Source organism: Eleutherodactylus coqui, chromosome 2 (assembly GCF_035609145.1).
Source record: "Eleutherodactylus coqui strain aEleCoq1 chromosome 2, aEleCoq1.hap1, whole genome shotgun sequence".
NCBI classification, from domain to species: Eukaryota; Metazoa; Chordata; class Amphibia; order Anura; family Eleutherodactylidae; genus Eleutherodactylus; species Eleutherodactylus coqui.
Window position 1 is genome coordinate 323,668,923 of NC_089838.1, and position 23,212 is coordinate 323,692,134.

At 47.0% G+C, this 23,212-nt stretch overlaps 1 protein-coding gene across 1 annotated transcript in view; it reads left to right on the plus strand.

The window, feature by feature from the left end:
- Nucleotides 1-5,852: 5,852 nt before the first annotated feature.
- STAG3 (STAG3 cohesin complex component) overlaps nt 5,853-23,212 on the plus strand; it is a 103,631-nt gene continuing 86,271 nt past the window's right edge. The window contains exons 1-5 of the mRNA XM_066589520.1: nt 5,853-6,044; nt 7,729-7,809; nt 7,902-7,998; nt 13,657-13,733; nt 14,367-14,571. Of these exons, the coding sequence (XP_066445617.1) occupies nt 5,853-6,044; nt 7,729-7,809; nt 7,902-7,998; nt 13,657-13,733; nt 14,367-14,571 (652 nt within the window). The remainder of the gene's footprint in view (nt 6,045-7,728; nt 7,810-7,901; nt 7,999-13,656; nt 13,734-14,366; nt 14,572-23,212) is intronic.

Sequence of the window (23,212 nt, forward strand, 5' to 3'; positions counted from 1 at the left end):
CTCCACCTGGGGTCCACGCCGGCCGTCGCCCCTCCACCTGGGGTCCACGCCGGCCGCCGCCCCTCCACCTGGGGTCCACGCCACACGCTGCAGAGCTGGATGCTGATGTTCGTGCACATCCCCACCAAAACCCACTGTGTCATGCCACAGATTCCAGAAACAATGGGGCCTCCTTCAGTTTTTTTCTTTACACGCAAGCGAAGAACCGTGATTCGCAGATCACGTACAGACGTGAAGAACAAACCTGCAGCGCATAGACGTCAGGGGGCTCATAAACCCGCCTCCAGCAGGCGCTGGCTCTGATTGGTTCTCGAGTGCAACGGCTCAGTCAATGTATGCAACGTGTGATGAACCAATCAAAGCCATCCAATGTGATAGCTGTTGATTGTTTCATCAAGCGCTGCATTGATTGGTTGATCCGCGGCGCTAGAGAACCAATCAGAGCCAGCGCTTCCTGTGGCTTAGTGACTATCCACAGAGATCCAGTGACTGTCCATGGTGAGCAGTGATTTGGCTACTATCCTGTGGCTTAGTGGCTATTTACAGTGATCTGGTGACTTACTGGATAGCCCTTGCACATCGTTGGTAGATTAATGCAGACGTTTCTGTAAATGTGGTTCGCAGAAATCCAGTAATCCGATTCACACTTATTGAATGAAATATGAGGGGAAATGAAGTAACCCTCCACATGAATGGTCGGCCATGAACTACGGAGAGCGCCCTTTCATTCTAGCCCAAAGAGGGGTATCGTGAGCACGGACCTGGCACTCCTTTATGGCCCAAGAAGGTATATGGGCAGAGTTGTCTTCACGAGAGAACCGCTTTTAAGTAAATGTACCGTTTTAATAACTTTTGGCTTTTTAATGAAACAAAGCATTATGTAGTGGATCTCCGGTTCCTTTGGCCCCAGTGGACCAGGAGCGGACAACAAGGTGAAGCCATACTGATACTGGGGGGAAGTGGTCAGTAGCTGGACTCCTCAGTGCCCTACATGTGCTCAGTATATTGGAGAGTGCAAAGCATGCAGGGAAATGTAGTCCATATCCAAGCACTAGCACTCGGCCGTTCCTCTATGTAGAAGCTGGCACTTGTGTTAACCTGTCACCTTGTGTCACCTCCAGCTGCTCCTTGAGATGGCATCTCCTGTCCCACACCAGTCTACTTCCGAAGGATCTCCTTCTCCATCCTCACCTCGGTCACCTCACAGTGAAGGAAGTGCGGGGGATGAGCCAGAAGATGACACGTGAGGATCACAAGTTTACATATCCTTCAGCTTAATAACACATTGCAGCAATCTATAGGCAGTAAGACAATATCACTAATACGTTTTAGGGGCTTGGATAGTTCTGTGCAATTATCTGCAGACGATGATGACGACGATGGAAGCGACTTTGAAGAAACTTTGAAAAAGAAATATAGGAGATCTCGAAAACCTGTTGTAAAGCAGACGCGGGTGAGTAGAACCTGAATGGGTTGGTGGAATTACACATGCAGCTTTTTTTTGAGTCAAAGCCAAAAGTGGATGTAAAATTAGTAGAAAATCTAAAGGGAGGACTTGTACGTCTCCTCCATGCTGGATCCACTTCTAGCTTTGGATACAAAAATTGCCATGAAAATTCACAATTTCGGTCAGACGGCAGAATTTGGTCAATATTTTTGCATCAGTATTTGGAACCCCAAACCATAAGTGGAACTTACAAAGACGATTGTCATACCATTCCATAAAACACTGTAATTCATGCCCAAATTTGGAGTCAAATTCCACCATGTGAACAAGGCCTTTCGTTATGTTCACACGTAGCAGAACATTGCTGATATTGGTGGGGATCAGCATAAATATCTGCATGTAACACTAATCTTGGTGCGGGTTTTGATGTGGATTTTACCTCCCCATTTGAAGAGGTGAAATTTGTGCTGTAAACTGTGGCCGTGGCACCTCTAGAAGTGAGGGCTGCACTGCTACTGTAGTCCAATCGCAACTGGCTGGAGCAGGGGAAGGGCCTTCTGCCTTTCCTCCTATCCTCCTCCAGCTCGCACAGTATCAGGCTTCCTATTGGCTCTCTCATCTTCTTCAACACAGTAACACAGTTACGTCTTCCTGCCCGCATATTCTCTGCTGCCTGCTGAGACGAGTGGTGCCTCTGACATGCTCCTCACACATCTTGCAACTTGCGGTTCAGGAACAGTTCCGTAACGGACAAGCTCTGCCTGGCGGCTAGCTCTCTTCCTCTATTGCTCATTCTACAGTGCCCCTAGCAGTAGGCCATTTACAAGTCACTCTACTTACTGACTACGGTCTGTGGGCAATCGACATCATGTCCAACTCCAGAGCTGAAGGCTTAAAGGGGTTGTCCCGCGAAAGCAAGTGGGGTTATACACTTCTGTATGGCCATATTAATGCACTTTGTAATGTACATTGTGCATTAAATATGAGCCATACAGAAGTTATACACTTACCTGTTCCATTGCTGGCGTCCTGCTTGCGCAGTCCGGTCTTCTCCCTTCTGAATGGGGCCGCTCGTGCCGGAGAGCTGCTCCTCGTAGCTCCGCCCCGTCACGTGTGCCGATTCCAGCCAATCAGGAGGCTGGAATCGGCAATGGAACGCACAGAGCCCACGGTGCACCATGGGAGAAGACCTGCGGTCCACCGTGGGTGAAGATCCCGGCGGCCATCTTCGCAAGGTAAGTAAGAAGTCGCCGCAGCGCGGGGATTCGGGTAAGTACTATCCGTTTGGTTTTTTTTTATCCCTGCATCGGGTTTGTCTCGCGCCGAACGGGGGGGCCTATTGAAAAAAAAAAAAACCCGTTTCGGCGCGGGACAACCCCTTTAAGAAAAGACCTAGTTAGAGCCACATGTTTTGTGTGCTCTTGCTATCGTACCAAATTCCTATGTGAGTAGTCTAAGCTGTTGTGCCAGCAGTCTTTCCTGCAGGCCGACCGGCGACAGACCGTCCACAGATGCTGCTCTTGTCAACTGCCAAACTGGAATGGACATGCTCTCTCGAGAGCAATGTTGGACTAAATCGTCCACCACCATCATAGAAAAGCTGGACCATCAACCACCTCCAAGCATGTCTGATGACGAATTTGCCATGCTCAATGTTCCTCGTCATAGGTCCTGGAACGGTCTAGGCCTTATAGCTCGAGGCAATCTTTTATCTCCCCCCACATCGGCATCTCCTCCAGTCCCGGTGGCGACGTGTTCAGAGCTCTCTCCCGAAGATGAAAGTCACTCTGAAGGCAAACAATTGGAATCTCTCTCGAATTCTGACCTGCATGAGTGAAAGAGACCCTCTATGTAAAGGATCAAGCTTCATCTGTGAAACCCTTTTCTTTCAGATTTCCGGAGCGATCCCCGAAGGTCTTTCCCTCTCATTCAGAACTAGGAGGTGTTAGGCCTCATGTCCACTCAAAAAATACAATCCGCGCAGAATCTGCCGTGGATTTCCGCGGCAGATTTGCTTTAAATGGCATTTTTTTGCATGCAGATATCCGCACACATTGCTATCAATGTGATAGCAATGTTGCCGATCCACGCGGATTCCGCGGCAAATGGAGCATGCCGTGTTTTTTCTCCCACGCATGAGAAACGCAATTCTTTTAAAATGCCATCCGTGGGTGCAAAAATCAATTTAATGGACCGCGGATGGCAATGATTCCTTATGGGCAAAATCTGCAGCGGATTCCGCAATTCCATTTACCCAGTGGACATGAGGCCTTAGTCAAAGAATGGAGCCTTCCCAACAAACGATTCATCAAACCAAAACGTTTGGGCGTCTCGTACCTTCTCCGGAAGACTTTAAGAAGTGTTCATCATCCCCAGCCTGCCTGTAGCGGACGCCCCGTCTTTTAGGGACATATGCGACACAAAACTGGAATCTCTGGCCAAAATTTCCTTTGTAGCAGTGAGTTCAGCATTTTGCCCTGTCTTTGCTTGTACTTGGGTCAGTAGGGATAGTACGGAATGGGCTAAACAACTACGTCACGGCATTCTAACTGGCTCTACTTCAGAAGAACCAGCAGAGATAGTGCAGCAGATAGGCCAGGTGAGAAAAATTCTTTGTGAAGTTGCCCTAGATGTGGTCAGGCTCTTGGCTTGCGCATCCGCAGCTTTGGTTTCCCCTCCCCAGACATTGTGGCTTTAATCCTGGGCCACAGATGCCGCCTCTAAGCAGTCTTTAACACGCCTTCCCTTTGTTGGCTTACGACCATCTTCGTTAGCAAACTGGACAAAATTATTTCTGAAGCCATTGGTGCTAAGAGTTCTCATCTACCACAAAACAAAGTCAGCTGTGTGAGATCTGCGCAGAAGAGGCCCTGATTTTGTTCCATTCCCTGCTCTAGCCCCTGGTCCTCACATGACAGAAAATCCACGCAAGACCAAATCCTAAGGCCTTCCTACAAACTGTTCTTCCTGGTTTTCCTCTCCATATTCTTCCAAGTCGGCTTCTACTAAATCCTCTACATGAAGGAAGGGAGGCAACCACCCAAGCCATCCATGGTAGAGGGACGTCTGTCCCTATTCCGGGAAACCTGGCTTGTCCACATCTTGGACACCTGTGTTTGAAAGGTCATCTCTTCAGGTTATGCCATAGTTTTCCACCCAACACCCCGCCTTCCACCCCAGATCTTTTAGTTCTAGAAGTCTGGTGCCTCCTTCAAAGGCCAACGCTTTGACTCATGCAATTCACATCTGCCCAGGGTATAATGGTCCCTGTTTTCCCCTTGGTATGGAGTAAAGGGTTCTATTCAAATCTGTTCTCCAAGAAGCACAGAACTGTACGCCCCGTTCTGGGTCTGAAGCAGTTGAATCAATATGTCAAGGTTTGACACATCTGCATGGAGTGGTTGAGATCTGTCATTGCATCCATGGAACCTGGGGAGTTTCTGTCATCTATCGATATCAAGGATGTGTGCCTTTTATATCCCAATCTGTCCAGCACATCAGCAATTCCTTCGTCTGGGGTGATTTAGTGAATCCTGCACTGAGCAGGGGGTTGGACCAAATGACCCTGGAGGTCCCTTCCAACTCTACCATTCTATGATTCTACGCTTTGTAATTCACTCGGAACACTACCAATTCACGGCCCTTTTGTTCAGGTTGGCCATAACCTCCTGAGTCTTAACAAAGGTTTTGGTATTAGTGATGGCTCTTCTCCACTCCAAGGTAATAGTAGGCATATGCCCTAACCCTATCTCAGCGATATCTTGGTAAAAGCCCCGATTCCATTGAGCAATTAGAGAAGTTCCACATCACTCTGGACACTTCGTCTTGGTTCGGCTGGATCACCAATCATCCCAAGTCTTCGCTCTTGTAGTCGCAACATCTGGACTTTCTGGTTCTCTCCTTCGACGTGGTACGTTCCCAAGTCCTACTTCCGCCGCAGAAATTACATCTTTTTATGGGAAGGTGTGCTCCCTGCAATATCAGACTACTGGAGCAATCCGTCACTTCATAAGAGTGCTGGGTCTGGGGGTCTCCTCCTTTTAAGGCGATTCTATTCAGCTAGTTTCACACCCGACCTCTCCAGTGGGCCATTCTCTCTCGCTGGGGCAAATCTCATCAGATCTGCTCTACTTGCCAACTTCAGCACTTCCTTCTCTGGCAGCTGGACTCTCCACAGGTTCTCCTGGGGTCGCTCCTTTCTGACGCTGCACTGGTAGCTACTAGCCGCAGATGCCAGGCTTCTCTGTTTGGGGGATGGGGGGGGGGGGGGTAAGCTGTGGAAGCTCTCAGCCCAAGGCACTTGGACAGCAAAGGAGCCAATAGATGTGTTGGAACTATAGGCCATTCTGTCGTTTCAACAACTGACATATGCTAAAGATCACCACCTAGAGCTCGGTTGTCCGGCATGGACAACTGGATAGCCAATTTTCTGAGTAGAAAGGCAGTCGACCTGGGAGTTGCATCCCAAGTGTCTCAAGCACTTTGTGTAAAATTGGGTCATCCGGACGTCGATCTCATGGTGTCCAGAATCAACTGCAAAATCCAAAACTTTGTGTCCTTAACTCCGGATTCCCAGGCTCAAGCAGTGAATGCCCTTGTAAGTCCCTGGACCGACTTCCAGTTCCTATACGTCTTCCCATCCATTTCCTCACATCCCTTGACTTCCAAACTGGCTTTGACATGAGTAGTATGCGGATCTTGTTGACACTCTGTGGGGCCTTCCTCTTCCAGAAGATCTTCTCTTACAAGTACTTGTCTTCCACCTGAGTTTGTCCACACTTTGTTTAACAGCGCGACAATTTAAGCCGCGGTCCTGAGCCCGTAGATTTGCAGAACCCGTCCTGCAGGGTTTACCATCGTGTCTGAAAAACGTTTATTCTCTGGTACGAACAGCGCTACTTCCATCCGATGCGGTTTTCGCTAACCCGACTTCTGTTCTTTCTGCAGGAGGGTCTGTACATGGGAGAGGCTTCAGCTCTCTGAAGGATAAGGTATTGGCACAGTCCATTCTGTTTCCATACCCCCTGACTACTAAATTTGCGATCTGTACCTTTTTTATAAGGAGTTGACCAAGCTGCTCCTTGATGCTATTCCCCTTTCCCATTTGGGGACCTCAGTTTGGTACTGGACACCATGCAGACTCCTCTATTAAAGCCATTATGCAGCATTCCGACTTGTCTTTTGTCTGGCAATCACCGCTGGGTCTCCGAGCTGGCAGCCAAACCTCCATTCACCATCTTTCATCAGGACAAGGTGGTCCTGCGTCCTGTGCCATCTGTTCTCCCTAAGGTGGTGTCTGCCTTCCAGACTAATGAAGACGTGGTCTTACCTTCATTCTGCCCCTCAGATACTCATCTGAGGGAATGTGGTCTCCACAAATTGGATTTGGTTTGAGCCTTAAGAACATGCCTCTCCCAGATGCCTTCCTTTAGACGATCTGACTCTTTGTGATCCTCTTGGGGCTTCCAAAGTAATTTCTCGCTGGATTAGATCAGCAGTAGCAGAGGCCTACCATGCAAAAGGCAGGGAGTCTCCCATTCGGGTTAATGCTCATTCGACTCAGGAAGTGTGTGCTTCTTGAGCGGCTCTTAACGCTGCTTCTGCCCTTCGTGTGTAAGGCTGCCACGTTGGCTTCTCCAAATTCTATTGGGTGTACACTTTTGCATCTGCAAATGATTCTCTCGGTCAAAGCGTTTTACAGATGTGTATCAACTGACCGCATGGCCATGGCATACCATTCCCCACGCCAGGGCAACTGCCCTGTAATGCCCCACGGTCTAAGCTGTGCCTCCAAGTGCAACAAGCGAGAAAATAAGATTTTTGTAATTTCCATAAAATCTTTTTCATCATGTTCATTGGGGACACAGCACCCACCCACTTGGGCTGAGGTTTTCACGATTTTCACCTTATTCGGAGTGTTTCTCTGGAGTTCTCATGGTTCCGCTGTGTTGCGGTCTTAAATGTTTTTAACGTTTAAATATTAACGTTGTTTTCTCTCTCATAACCTTCTTGGCTGTTCCTACTGCTGCCATACAAACTGGTTAGCTTGGTGCCTGTAGGAGGGTATAGCTGGTAGGAGGAGCTAACATTTTTTTCTGCTTAGTGTCTGCCTCCTAGTGGCAGTAGTTATACCCCACGGTCTTCTCTGTATCCCCCAATGAACGTGACGAGAAAGAGATTTTACAGTAAGTACAAAAAGCTTGTTTTAATGACGGATAGTTTTCCATGGTGATGAATAGCTCTTCATTTTAACCCCTAAATTCCATATTATTTTCTTCTAGGCCACAGAGCGAGTCAGGAGAGATGACAGAGACAGGGAGGACCTGTTTGAAGCTATCAGATTCGGCAGAATTGCCATGCAAGTAAGGAGGCAGTCAGTTGCTTGAAGCCATGAATTCCACACTATATACACTCAAATGAATTTTTTATGACCTCATTCCATTTCCTCTTACAGATACTAGTAGATGATTGGTTGGACAGTTACAAGATAGACCGTGGGTCTACTCTCCTGGGGCTAATCAATTTCATTATACAGGCCTGTGGTTGTAAAGGTGAGCCCACCAGCGTAGCGGCTGATGCACTAAACCAGCTGCGTGCTACAATATTTCACACACACATTTTTATTTAAAAAAAAAAAAAATCGTATCAAATCTTGGTCTTGTAACTGTACGGCATTAGTGAGTTTACATCGCAGGGACTAACACTTGTTACAATCGAAGACAGCAATTCAATACTGCTGATTTTACAGTAAATATCGAGATTATCAAAACCTCAGCATGTCCCTGTGGCCAACGAGGTCACAGGAGATGGAGATTATGTTGCCTGTGAGTTGCCTTCGTCCTGCCATCTAACTGCAGCCAAATGTCACTGTGTAGCCCAATTATTCCTGTTCACACAATGATGTGTGGCCGCTATTCTGAGTCTCCGTATTCTACACTAGAAGCAGTGATTTTAACCCCTTAACGACCAGCCCATAGCCTTTTTACGTCCTCCCGAAGTGGGCTTTATTCTCTGAGGACGTAAAAACATGCTTCCTGCAGAGAATAATGCCCCTCGGGCTGTGGGTGTGACAGCTCCATGCTGTTGGTGTCCGCAGGTAGCTGACAGCATGGAGCTGTCATCCCGGGCTGTTCGGAGCCCCCCCCCCCCCCCCCCCCCGGCATTGCGATCGGCGCTATGCAATGGATAGCGCCGATCGCAAAAAAGTAAATAAAAGTGCAATAAAAGTTAAAGATTCAGCTGCTCTGATGGATCGGATCCATGAGGGGAGGTGAAAATACTCACCTCAGGTCCGCCGATGTCCTCCGGCCGGTGTCGGGACCCCCCGCTGGCTTCTGCGATGTGCCGATGCGGCGCGCATGCGCAGAAGCCAGCGAGCCCGGCAAATTCAAAATCTCCCTGCACCCGGCTGTCACAGATAGCCGAGTGCAGGGAGATATGACTGGGGACCGCTGTATGCGGTTTCCAGTCATATGATCACCGTTATCCATCAGATAACGGTGATCATATAAAGTTAAAAAGTAAAAAAAAAAAAAAAAAAAGTTAAAAGTAAAAAAAAGTTTAAAAAGTTAAAGTTTCATTTCCCCTTATGGATCGTATCCGTAAGGGGGGATGAAATTGCGTACCCAAGGTCCCGGATTTGTTCCCTGGTGGGATGTTGATCCGTGGACCTTACCCCAGCTTTAGCGCATGCGCCCGTCAGCATGATGGCGGACGCATGCGCAAAAGTGAAAGATTGCCCAAGAAATATAAAATCTCCCTGCTGCTGGCTACAAAAGGTAGCCAAGAGCCTGGAGATGTCACGGGGAGCCGCGGTATGCGGTTACTGGTCACGTGATCGCCGTTATCCAATGCATAATGGCAATCACGTAAAAGTTCTTTAAAAAGTGGCAGTTTCATTTCCCCTCACCGATGCGATCGGTTGGGGGAGATGAAACATCTTCTTGGAGGCTTCCGCATTTGAATCCAGATGCGATTATCCTCCATGGACCCTTCCGGCTGCTGCGCATGCGCCCGCCGGCAAAATGCCGGACACATTCGCAGGAGCCGGGAAGCCCAGGAAATTTTAAATCTCCTTGATCCCAGCGACCAACGGTTGCTGAGTGCTTGGAGCAGTGACCGGTGGCCTCGCTGAGCGGTCCCCGGTCACGTGATAAAGTAGCGAACTAATATTAGGCCAGTCACACATGACCGGAGAGGAATTACAGGTTCTGCATGCGCTTGATCAGCGGTAATCCACGGATCAATCGCATGCATTGGATTACACAATTCCCCCTAATTAGCGGGTTGGAATTACGTAATCCACTCGCAGAAACAGAACACAGCATGCTATATTTTACCACGAATATCTGCGACCTAGAGCCCTTTGTGCTCTATGACCGCGGATATACTCGCACCCCATATGCAAACACATTGTGTACGGGCTGCGGGTACCCGGGTCATCTCTAAGCGACGGCGCGGGAAATGCAAACAAAAAAACGCCTGTGTGAGTAGGCAGTTATGCGCAGTACATTACGCGGCCGTACGCAGGGTCACAGCCGGGCTCACAGCTGGGATCCGCTGCAGGCCTCCGCAAGCAGATTCCGCCTACGGCTGTGTGAGCCCGACGTTATTCAGACCGCTACCTGTAATCCGTAATTTACAAGAAGCCCCGGGAACGTTCGTCTTCCTGCAGTTCCAGGAGCAGCTTGTTGAGCGTCTTCTGTGTGAGACCGCTGCACCGCAGCAAGATTACAAAGCCTCACAGCGCCACTTTCTACACCCCATACCCGCCGCTGAGGTTACGAAATACCCCCCAAAATACATGAGAGGAGGGGGGGGATACCCGGTTTTCTTGCCCCATGTGCCCAGCCCAACCAGCCTCCGTAATTACCCCTGTCTTCGGACATAAAACACAGTTTATATTATTACCTTTATCTAATATTTAGGGAATGCCAAAAAATGGGGATGGCGGGGGGGGGGGGGGGGGGGTGAGGGGGGGGATTATTTTTAGGAAGTCAAATTTTTTTCCGTATAAGTGGGCAATGGGGCCTGGAATTTATTCAGTTCTGCCCTGAAATCCAGCGGGCATTCCCTCCATTATGGGCCTAGCCATGTGTCCTGTAAGTAGATTAGGGCCACAATGGGTATGTTTCTGAACTCGGGTCAAATGGGGGGATCCATTTTGGGGTGAACGTCTTCATTCCTATGTACACTGTACAAAAAAACAGTTTTTAAATTGACAAAATTGCCAAACAAATGAAAATCGTAATTTTTTCCTTTTGCTTTGCTTAGATTCATTCAAATACTTTGGGGTCAAAATATGCAGTACACCCCTAGATGAATTTGTTAAGGGGTCTAGTTTTTAAAATGGGGTCATTTGTGGGGGTTCTCTATCGTTTTGGCCGCTCAATGGCTCTACATGTGGGCAATGGGGACTGGAATTTATTCCGTTGTACCCTGAAATCCAATGGGTGCTCCTTCCATTATAGGCCTAGCTATGTTTCCTTTAAGTAGATTAGGGCCACAAGGGGTATGTTTCTGAACACGGGACAGTGGGGGTATCCATTTTGGGGTGAATGTCTTCATTCCTATGTACACTTTCCAAAAAAAACCGTTTTTAAATTGACACAATTGCCAAAAAAATGAAAATCGTAATTTTTTCCTTCTGCTTGGCTTAGATTCATTCAAAAACTGTGAAGTCAAAAAAGTCATCATACCCCTAGATAAATTCGTTAGGGGTCTACTTTTCAAAATGGGGTCACTTGTGGGGGTTCTCCATCGTTTTGGTCACTCAATGGCTCTACAAGTGGGCCATGGGGACTAAATCTCCTTCAAGCAAAATTTCTGTTCCGAAAGCCACCGGTTGCTCCTTTCATTTTGGGCCCCATTGTGCATATAGACGTAATACTAGGGCCACAGTGGGTATGTTTCTGAGCACGGGACAAACGGGGGTATCCATTTTGGGGTGTAAGTCTTCATTCATATATGTTTGGTACAAAAAAACTGCTTTTGAAATGACAGAATTACCAAAAAAATGAAAATCGTATTTTTTTTCCTTCGGCTTGGCTTAGATTCATTCAAAAACTGTGAAGTCAAAAAAGTCATCGTACCCCTAGATAAATTCGTTAAGGGGTCTACTTTTCAAAATGGGGTCACTTGTGGGGGCTCTCCATTGTTTTGGTCACTCAAGGGCTCTACAAGTGGGCAATGGGGATTAAATCTCCTTCAAACAAAATTTCTGTTCCGAAAGCCACCGCTTGCTCCTTTCAATTTGGGCCCCATTGTGCATCCAAACGTAAGATTAGGGCCACAATGGGTATGTTTCTGAGCACGGGACAAACAGGGGTATCCATTCTGGGGTGCAAATCCTAATTTTCATGTGTACTATAGAAAAAAGTCCTGTCTTTAAAATGACATATTTGCAAAAATATGAAATTTTTGTTTTTCTCTTCTAAATTGCATTGACTCCTGAAAAAAAACTGTGGGGTTAAAATACTCATGACACCCCTCAGTGAATACGTTAAAGGGTGTAGTTTTTACAATGGGGTCACTTGTGGGGGTATCTATCATTTTGACTCCTATGAGCCTTTCCAATCTTGGATTGGTGTAGGAAAACAGTATTCCTCAAAAGGCTGAAAAGTAATGTTACATTTGTATGTCTCCTAAATGGTTAAAAAAAAAACGAAAGTTTTTCCAATGTGCGCCCAAAATAAAGTAAACGGATGGAAATATAAATCTTAGCAAAAATTTCTATATTATGTTTGCACATATTTGAGATATTGCAGTTGGAAATGTGAATAAATGACGATTTTTTCAAAATTTTCCCAATTTTGGCGCTTTTAATAAATAAACACAAATTCTATCGTCTTTTTTTTCCACCTAAATGAAGTACAACATGTGGCGAAAAAACAATGTCAGAATCGCTTGGATATGCAAAACCTTTCTGGTGTTTTTCCATGCTAAAGTGACACGTGTCAGATTTGCAAAATTTAGCCTGGTCATTAAGGCGCAAACAGGCTTGGTCACTAAGGGGTTAAGGGAAAATAACTGAATTGTTCATCATGTGATGGAACATAAAGCTGTGCATGCATCCTAAATGTATGTTCGCATGGGGTGGAAATGCCAATTTTTCACACAAAAATCTGCATGAAATCCACCCCAGAATTGACGTGGGGGTGGATTTTAAGTTTGCAGCATATCAGTTTATGCTATGGCTTTTCAGTGTGGATTCCATGTCCTAAAATGTGGGGCATGAAATTTGCTTTAAATTTTGCATGTTAGGGCTTATTCAGGTGAGCATGTCCATGAGAAAATTACCGTTTTTAATCTCGATGTATCGAGTGCCTGTTTTTTTTGTTTTGTTTTGTTTTTTTTATGCCCATGTGACAGACATTCCTTTTGTAGTTTTCCTAGTGCGCAAAAGCAATCCGGAAGACCATGCAGTTTTTTTTTCTCTTTTGTGATCTGTCTCTGTGCAGTACATTGCAAATACGGCCAGCACATGGACATGAAAATTGCCCTGTGTGAAAAAGCCCTTTTCTAATCAGGGGGTCATTGGGGGTCACGTCTGAAGACCGTGGGTATAGCTGCTGCTACTAGGATGCGGACACTAAGCAATACAGTGTTAGCTCCTCCTAGCTTTACCCCTCCTGCAGGCACCAAGCTAACCAGTTTGTAAGCAGTAGGAGCAGCCAAGTAGGAAAGGCATTTGGGCTGGCCACGGCTTCCCGGGTGTTCATAAAAAGACTTGCTACAGAAATGTCTACAGCTGTCCCATTCATATGTATGTAATTAGTAGACATCCATGTTCCTGCCCTGGGAATGGCCCCTTCAGATACATGCAACTGACTTTAATTTATCCATGTGTTTCCATAAAAAGTTCCACCTCCTAGTTTTTCTGTCCAGGACTAAAGCTGTGGGCCGTGGGCACAAGTGACAGATCTGCTGTGAATATTCCATGCCCCGAAAACCAAAGAGAAGTACAGTACAACTGGAATGGGTTTACTTCCTCCAAACTAAATCTGTGCAAAATTGATGGGAAGCCCTGCTGTATTCTAATGCAGAACTGTGGCAGATTTCACGCTTTGTATCGCAGATTTGCATGTTCCATGTTGTGGGCCACATCAGAATACTATAACGCCAACATGTAGTTGATCGAACAGCGAGCTGTCAACGTCAGGTGCAGATATGGTGCGCTCTAATGATATTGCATCATCCGTCTTTTTCAGGTGTGGTGACCCGGGACATGATGGAAAACCTGCAAAATGCAGAAATCATCAGGAAAATGACTGAAGACTTTGATGAAGTTAGTATAACATAAAAGCTGTGATTACTGTAAAGCTACTTTCAACTACTGTTGGATGAGTGATTGTTCACCCGACAGCCGTTCTCCCCAGTACCCCCAAACACACAAATGTTTGACTTGACTCTCATGGGAAACAAGAGTTGTGCATGGAAATTCAACACCTCCCATCCTTTTTCCCCTAATTTCACCTGTTGAGGGGGTAAAGTTGAGCCGCCCCCATACACATTAAGGAGTTGTCTAGCCCTGCCGTTATCAGTGAGTTCAAGTGACTAAACTCTAAGGTGTATGGGGGCTTTATCATAGGAATATAACACAGGCATGGGGGGAAAAATGATTGGCCTTTAACTGATCCTGCAGTTACCGGGCAGGTCATAATAACTGGCCTTAAAACAATGGTGGATTTCCTATTTCTTTTTCACTATACATCACAGTAAATCTATTGCAAAATGGCGCCATTAAAAAGGACAGCTTGTCCTACAAAAAAACACAAGCCCTCGTATGGCGATCTCTATGGAAAAATAAACAGTCATGGCTTTCGAAATGCAAAGATGAAATTGCCGCAAAAATCACTGTGTTAATTACCGAACTAAGCTGCAACATTAAGGGGGTAATGCAGGTTACTAATTTCTGCAGGACTCTGCAGACTATCCGCTGTCACTCAGCGCCAGGCCTTGGAAGAAGTTCAGGCTGAACTTTGGAGAATTTCTGGGCAAATTGGTGAGCTGCTGTCAGTTCAACATCATCTATGATGGGATTCTCATGGACACGCTTATCTCCTTTCTCACCGGACTCTCTGACTCTCAAGTGCGAGCCTTCCGACATACCAGCACATTTGCAGGTGAGATATACAAGATGTGTTTTAAGAGCTGCTTCATCTGCACCAGCAACAGAATACATCAGAGGAAGCCGTGACTTTGTAATTCTTTGACTTTACAGAGCTACTGTGTGAAGTACGCCATCCGTATAATGCTTAGTACCTGCATATTTTGACTCCACAAGCATCATCCTTTGTCTTCCACTGTAGTTACTTATCTAGCATTTATTTAGCTTTTATCTACACTGTGCCCCCTGCAAGATCATAAGCGACCTTTGGCAGACCTCTTAAGAGTATGTATTAATGGCATAAATTTGCTGCAGGTTTGATGGGAAATCCCGATCAAATCTGTGCCAGTAAAGTGTCCCAAATCTGCAGGTCGGGAAATCTGCACGTGAATTTGCCCATTGACCACTGCTAAAGCCGCGTGTGGATCCGTGGCTAACAGTTGGGCAAATCTACAGCACAAACCGGTGGCTTAGCTGCCCATTTCTACTGGGGTTTCAGAAAATCTGCTGTGGATTCTAGCGTGTGAACATCCATAACATGATATTTGTTTTATTGTCCTTATTTTTTCAGCCCAGTTGCCGGGGACATATAGTCTCTAGTGATGAGCGAGCATTGCCCTTAGCGAGTACCTGGAGTACCTGCCCGCTCGAGAAAAAAGGTTCGGCTGCCGGCGCGGGTGACAGGTGAGTTGCAGCAGTGAGCAGGGGAGGGGGGGGGGGGGAGAGATCTCCCCTCCGTTCCTCCCTGCTGTCCCCTGCCACACTCCCTGCCTGCCGTCGGCAGCCGAACCTTTTCTCTCGAGCGGGCAGGTACTCGCTCATCACTACTAGTCTCCTAACAAAGACTGCGGAGCTGATCTGTTAATACCCAGCACCTGGTAGTCAACAGCCTCTTCCTTATCTTTGAACAGTTCGGCTGTCTGATGATTTCTGTCCAGCTGCTGACTTTACAGAGACATTAGAGTTATATCTGGACCAGTACAACTTTTAACCCCTTAATGACCAAGCCTGTTTGCACCTTAGTGACGGAGCCAAATTTTGGAAATCTGACGTGTATTACTTTAACTACGTAAAGGTTTTGCATATCCAAGTAACTCTGACCTAGTTTTTTCGCCACATATTGTACTTAAAGGGGTTGTCTCGCGAAAGCAAGTGGGTCTATACACTTCTGTATGGCCATATTAATGCACTTTGTAATATACATCGTGCATTAAATATGAGCCATACAGAAGTTATTCACTTACCTGCTCCGTTGCTAGCGAGAAGACACCGAAGTTAGACGGAACCATGGCAACGGGGACGCTAGCAACGGAGCAGGTAAGTGAATAACTTCTGTATGGCTCATATTTAATGCACAATGTACATTACAAAGTGCATTAATATGGCCATACAGAAGTGTATACCCCCACCTGCTGCCGCGGGACAACCCCTTTAATTTTGGTGGTAAAAAAAGACCGATAGAATTTGTGTATATTTATTAAGAGCCAAAATTGGGAAAAATTAGAAGAAATTGTTGTTTTTTCACATTTTTAACTGCAACATCTCAAGTATGTGTAAATATACTGTACAAATTTTTGAAAATATATATATATATATATATATATATATATATATATATATATATATATATTTTCCATCTGTTTACTTTATTCTGGAAGCACATTTGAAAAACTTTATGCTTTACACTTTAGGAGACGTACAAATTTAACATTAACCATCAACATTTTGAGGAGCAAAGGCTCACAGGTGTCAGAATGATGGATACCCCCACAAATGGCCCCATTTTAAAAACCACACCCCTTAATACATTCACTGAGGGGGGGTCAGGAGTATTTTGAGAGTTAATGCAATTTAGAGAAGAGGAAAAAAAACATTGTTGCAAATGTAATTTTAGAGAGTTTTTTTCCTATAATGCACATGAAAATGAGGGTTTGCAACCCAAAATGGACACCCCTCTTTGTCCTGTGTTAAGAAGCATACCCATTGTGGCCCTAATTTTATGTCTGTATGCACAACGGGGCCCAAACCCAAAGAAGTAGTCGGTGGCTTTCAGATCATAAATTTTGCTTGAAGGTAATTTAGGCCCAATTGCCCACTTGTAGAGCCCTTGAGCAGCCAAAACAAGACAGACTCCCCTCCCCCACAAATGACCACATTCTAAAAACTAGACCCCTTAATGAATTCCTATAGGGGTGTACTGCAGATTTTGACCCCACAGTTTTTGAATGCATCTAAGCAAAGCAGAAGGAAAAGATTACGTGCTTCATTTTTTTGGCAATTGTGTCATTTTATTGGTCTTTTTTTTGTACAGCACACATATGAATGAAGACTTTCACCCCAAAATAGATCGCCATGTTTGTCCCGTGTTCAGAGACATATCTATTGTGGCCCTATTTTTCTGTCTGGATGCACAACGGGGCCCAAACCGAATGGAGCGTCCAACTTCAACTGTCTTTTAACTTTTACGTGTTTGTCATTATTCATTGGATTATTCACAGCGATCACGTGAACCGCTCACTGCGGCCCTCGGTCACTGCTCCAGGCTCTCGGCTACCTTTAGTACCCAGGAGCAAGGAGATTTTAAATTTCCTGGGCCCTCCCCAGCTTCTGCGCTGGAGTCTGCCATTTTGGCGACGGGTGCATGTACCGGAGCTGGGGAAAGGTCAGCGAATCAAGATCCCATCGGGAGACATTGCCGGAGGCCTTAGGTAAGTAGTTTCACCTCCCCTCAAGTGATTGCCGTTATCTGATCCGAGGCCAGGTAGGCCAGACTCTCGGCTATGTTTGGTAGCCAAGAGCAGGGAGATTTTAAATTACCCCCGCAATCTTCGGATTTTGCGCATGCATCCGCCATTTAGGCAACGGGTGCGTGTGCAGAAGCCGGGGTACGGTCTACAGATAAATCTTGGGGCCCTAGGTATGCAATTCCCTCTCCCCTCATGGATATGATCCATGAGGGGACATGAAACTAACTTTTTTTTCCTCGTTTTTTAAAATTTTACATGATCGCTGTTATCCATTGGATAACAGCGATCATGTGACCGGGAACTGCATAAAACCGCTCTTGGTGACAGCTCCCTGCTCTTGGCTGCTCATACTAGCAGGGAGTTTTTAAATTTCCCGAGTCTGCGCATGTCTGACAAGAACAGGTGCACTCCCTTCAAACTCAGAACCTGGTCCCTGTTCGCCACTGCATGAGAGTGCTGGGACTTGTGGTCTGCTCCTTCAAGGCAATTCTCTTAAGCCAATCTCATGCTCGACCTGTTCAGTGGGCCATTCTATCTGGGTGGGACAAATCTGCGGATTCACTTCTTCGGAAAATCAGTTTGCCTCAGTCAGTTTTACAGCCAGTGGTGGCTGGACTCTCCACAGATCCATCTGGGATGCTCTTCTCTGACCCTTCACTGGCCGGTGCTCACCGCGGATGGGATCTTCCTTAGCTGGGAGGTACCCTGCGAAACCTTACAGCAAGGACCGTCCAGGATAAATGTGCTGTAACATTCTCCTGCTGCTTCGACACTTTGCATCCCAGCTGATGGGTCATCCAGTCCGAGTTCAAATGGATAACGCAACGGCGGTTGCTTACATGAATCAAGGCCGGGATCCGCAGCACAGCAGTCATGGCAGAGGTGGCGAAGATCCTGATATAGCTGGAAGCCCACTTAACAGCCTCGTCTCCTACTTCTGTGCTTTGTGAATTTACTTGTCTCATGCTTTCTCTTTCTGATGCTCTGACTCTTTTTATGATTCCAGTAAGTGCTAAAATCTTGTTTTATAAAATTATTATAGTCCCGGTGATTTAGGCCATTAACCATAAAAATAATTATTGGTTTTCATCAAATGGGTTTTCTGCGGTAAATTGAACGTGGTGGGCACTCATTTGTACATGGGTGCAACATCTGTCATATGCGACATTTCGCCATTTTAAGTAGCGATCATGTGACCTCTCCTTACTGTTGAGCTAATAAATTAGAGTCTGATTCCACGCTCGTTATGGTTTTTTTTTTTTTATTGTTACTAAGCCCTGCCTCCCTATCCACACAGCAGGTTGTAATGTGCCTGATCTGCACAACACATGTAGTTATGTGTAGAATAAAAGGAGGCAAGTGTTAGCTGTGGTCACATGATACTGTATTATGCCGACCATGAGGGGCGTGTTTGTTACCACTGACTACCAGTAAACTACAGGCACTGGCGTCACGTGACCACCACTGACAATGGCGATTACCCAGCTCATTACATTTACACTAGCAAATACGTGTTTGTATCCAGAACCCCCATGAATAAGCTGTGGCTGCCAGACCCACAGTTTATGAGAAATTCATTTAACCATTTGGACCTTTATTGTCCAATTCTGTTTCTTCTTCCAAGATGAGCAGTGCCGTAAACCGCACACTCCTGCCCATTGTGCCAAAGCCTCATAGAGCTGACATGCTGTAAGGGTTTTAACCCATCTAATAGCTAAACAATTTTTTGGCCAACCGTTGCAGATTCTGTGGCCATCTTCCACTATGTCTGATCTTTATCCGCTCCTACTATATTGAGGATGTGCGTTCTCTGCTTTTGTCCAGTCCCTGCTATTCCTGTGAGTATCCGTGTGAGAAGAGGCTGCGGGAGGACACTGTACCATAAATCTTCATTTCTGCGCTACCATCTGTTCCTCTGCTCTTGTCTCTCAGGATCTGCTGATACCGCCTTCTTCTGACTTTGGCTGCCCTGTGACGCTCGCCTTTGTTTGCCTTTTGATTCATTTATATCTTGATTTAAAAAGGTTTTGGAAGAAATGTCACTAATACTGCCCAGATGATGGGCCACTTGTTCTGCATCTAACATACATGTTGTGTGACTTGGCACAGCCTGGCATCTGTGCAGATGCTGCAGATCACCTCTGTGCCCACAGACCATAACATTTCATTCTGCATACGCTGCTGATTACAATTAATTTGCGGTCAGTGTTAATCTGTATATGTGGCATTATAAAGCTAGATCATACTACTTGTGGTGTGCAGTGAAGCGAAAATGACTTACAGTAAGGCCTCATTCACATAGGCAGATTTGCGCTCCGTATTATGCATGATATGAAGAGCTGATCCCCATTGACTCACATCGTTTAAAAAAAAAAAATTGCAGCATGTCCTATTTTTTTTCGGCCATGCTACGGAATGAAATATCCCATTAAAGTGTATGGTATCATGCAAATAGACAACGAATACGCATGATACATGTATAGTCACAGCGTATTTACATGTGAAGTCAATGGAGCCTTTTTGCAAGCAAAATGTGCGCAAAAAACCCACGATACTCAGTGAATATGCACAGTTTAGGGAATGACCCCTAAAACTGGGCTACAGTCACATAGTTTATAGGGTGGAAAAAAGGCGAAGAGAAAAGCTGCTGCGAGGCGATGCCAGTCCCCCATATTAAGGGGACAAAAATATTGCCCTCCTCCCATTCCTAAGATAAACAATGCCATACTTAGTATGGTTCTCAGTTTTTAGAGGTTAACTCAGCACTTGCAAAACATCCAGGGACACAAACACAAGATTATAAAAGCTGTGATTGGATCTTGTGCAAACTTAGTGTGATCCCATAGAATCCTTTTAAAAGGTTTAATTGGAACTAACTTACGGTCATCAACATCTGATTGGTGGTCGGGCACTCTGCCGATAAACTGTGCGGCACTACATACCAGGCACAGCCGCTGTATAGGTTATAGCCACCGTGTCTGCTATTACAGCTCAATCCCATTAACTTGAATGGGACTAAGTTGCTCTCAGGCCTTGTGACTGATGAATGTGACATCACAGGCCTGAGGCCCCCACCAATCTGATATTAATGACCTACCCTAAATACTGGAAAACCCCTTTTAAAGGATTAGTGTCATCTTGGCCAGTAATGGTCAAGGTGGCTCTATCCCTCTGTATGTGGTGGCTGGAGTGTCCAGGAGTACAGAAACGGCCATATGGGAGCGTGTAAAAGAGAACAGCGTAGAACCGCCTCTTCGCTGCTTTTTCTATACTCCAGGCAACTCCTGGCTTGCCACATACATCTGAGCCAGAGAGGAGTGCGGCTCACAGGGCTGCATCTACCAGACTTTCATTAAAAAAAAGGTTACAAAAAACCCTGCGCTCCAAAGTGCGTGGATAGAAGATAGAAATTGTGTGTAAAGTTTAACTTGAATGAGAGGTTCGCAGTCCTTGGCAAACCTCCTCAAGAATACAGGTGAGCCTCCTAACTGCCAAACCTTTCATCCAGGTTTCCCCTAGGAGAGTAGGTTTATTTTATTGGCATTAGTACAGAAGATCCAGTACAGAAAATACAACGGTGTCGCAGGTCTTACTGACACGTCTGCCTCCTTACACAAGCGTATCATACAGAGATGTGTTGGCAGTATGAAGGGATTCATGTTAAGGGTAGAAGCAATACAGTAAGAAGTAAAGTGGGGAGGGGGGGAACAGTGCTGCACCAGACACACTGTCACCCCCTCCTCCAAGAAGAAAAAGCGGACCAGAGGGTAATGGAAGTCTACTCTGTCTCCCGCCAGCCATGGCATCACCGGAGGTTTCTGACTGCTCCCTCTACTTCCAGTGACATCTCAGATCCGAGGACGTTCACTAAAGCCGTGACCCTGCTGGTATGCGGGGAGCCGAAGCAAAGTGGGCGGAGATAGGTGACTAAATGGGATTAGGTGAGTATCCACCATAGTCCCTCCACACCTCGTTCCCCTTTCCCCATCAGCGCAGCGACGGTGTAACCCCGATCCCCTAAGACTGCGACCGGGGGCATGTGGGGAGAGGTGGAATATTCCCTCTGCCCTAAGGGCTCATGTCCACGGGCAAAATATGATTTAGGATCCGCAGCGGATTACCTGCACGCGGATCCGCACCCCATAGGGATGCATTGACCACCCGCGGGTAGATAAATACCCGCGGATCGTCAATAAAATGGATTTTAAAAAAAATGGAGCATGAAAAAAATCTGGACCATGCTCCATTTTCGTGCGGGTCTCCCGCGGGGACAGCTCCCGCGGGCTTCTATTGAAGCCTATGGAAGCCGTCCGGATCCGCGGGAGACCTAAAATAGGAATTTAAAGCATTTACTCACCCGCAGCGGGCCGGGAAGCTCTTCTCTTCCTCACGGCCGCATCTCCCTTGCTTCGGCTCGGCGGATGTGCCCGGCGCATGCGCGCGGCACGTCGACGACGTGCCGCCGGCGTCAGGAATTCATCCGCCGGCCGAAAAAGAAGATCCGGCCGTGAGGAAGAGCAGAGCTTCGCCGCCCGCTACGGATAGGTAAATTCTTATTTATTTGTATTTTCAGCGCTCATGTCCGCGGGGCAGGAGGGACCCGCTGCAGATTCTACATGTAGAATCCGTAGCGGGCCCGATTTTCCCCGTGGACATGAGGCCTTAGGCCATCTTCGCCGCTGCTGTGTTTTTAAATTTTTCCTGAGCTGCACCAGGGTTTTTTGCCTCGAGGCGGCGTTAGTCTTGCCACCATTTGGCGTCAGGGGCGCTGTAACTGTTACCATGCGGCAGTTGCTGGTCCTCCCAGGGCGGCGGTGTGCAGGGTCTCGCGGTCGAGGCGCGTGCCCCCCCCCCCCCTTGTTGTTCGGCTGCCAGGGGTGCGGGTGCTTAAAGGTGGGGTAGAGACTTGCAATCACTGCCAGTTATTGGTTTCCCTCAGTATGATAGCTAGTCTGCCTCTGTTGGTCTCCTGCTCCTCTCATCTTGTCTGCTATACTTTTCTATTATCCACCAGGTTTTGCCATCTGCCTCAGTTCTGCTTAGTATTGTTCGTGTTGGTTATTTACATCTGCCTTTTCTGTCAGTATTCTACCCTTTCCATCCAGGTACGCCAGCGTCCCTTTTTTCAGTCCCTAGTTAGAGTAGGGACCGCCGCCCAGTTGCCTGCCTGGGGTTGGCCAAGCAGGCAGGGACAGGTGTTGTGGGTGAGATCTATGGCACCCGGGCTGGCGTATCATGGGTAGTATACCGTAACAGTAACTCTGTGCATGGGTGGCCCTCCCGACTGGCCGCCATGTGGCCAATGGGCGCGTGGCCGCTCCCCCTTGCCGGCGAGCGTTCGGCTGGGATGCTGGCGCAGGCCCTTCCTCTTGTCTGTGGTGCTGCAGAGTGGCATGTTTGCCACAAGCCAGGGATGTTTAGTGGCAGCGGGGGCCTGCTATTTTGCTATTTCCAGTGGGACAGTCCGGCGGCATTATGCTTAGCCACTGTGCGTCATTATTGCTTGGCCGCTCTGCGGCACTATTGATTAGCCACTGTGCGGCGTTTTGTACAGCCGCTGAGCGGCATTATTATTCAGCTGCTGTGCGGCGTTATTGGCAGCCACGGCGCAACCTTGTTCTGTGCAGCTGCTGCGCAGAAATTCTGTGTAGCCATGCGTTTTCTGCAATAGGGTTGCATGGCTTGCTATATGTCGCCATCCTGCATGTGGTTATTGCCGCCTCGCATTTTTCGGTGTACATTTGCCACCATTCAGCATATTTTCGCTGCTAAATAGCCGTGGGCAAGATGTGTTGCCGCCGGCCAGACCAAGTGACTAACCCAGCCGGGGCGCCAGGTCTTTTGCGCGCAGAGGGTCCTGTGGGACAGGGGCTGTGACTGAAACGCGGGAGGCCTACTTTCCTCCATGTG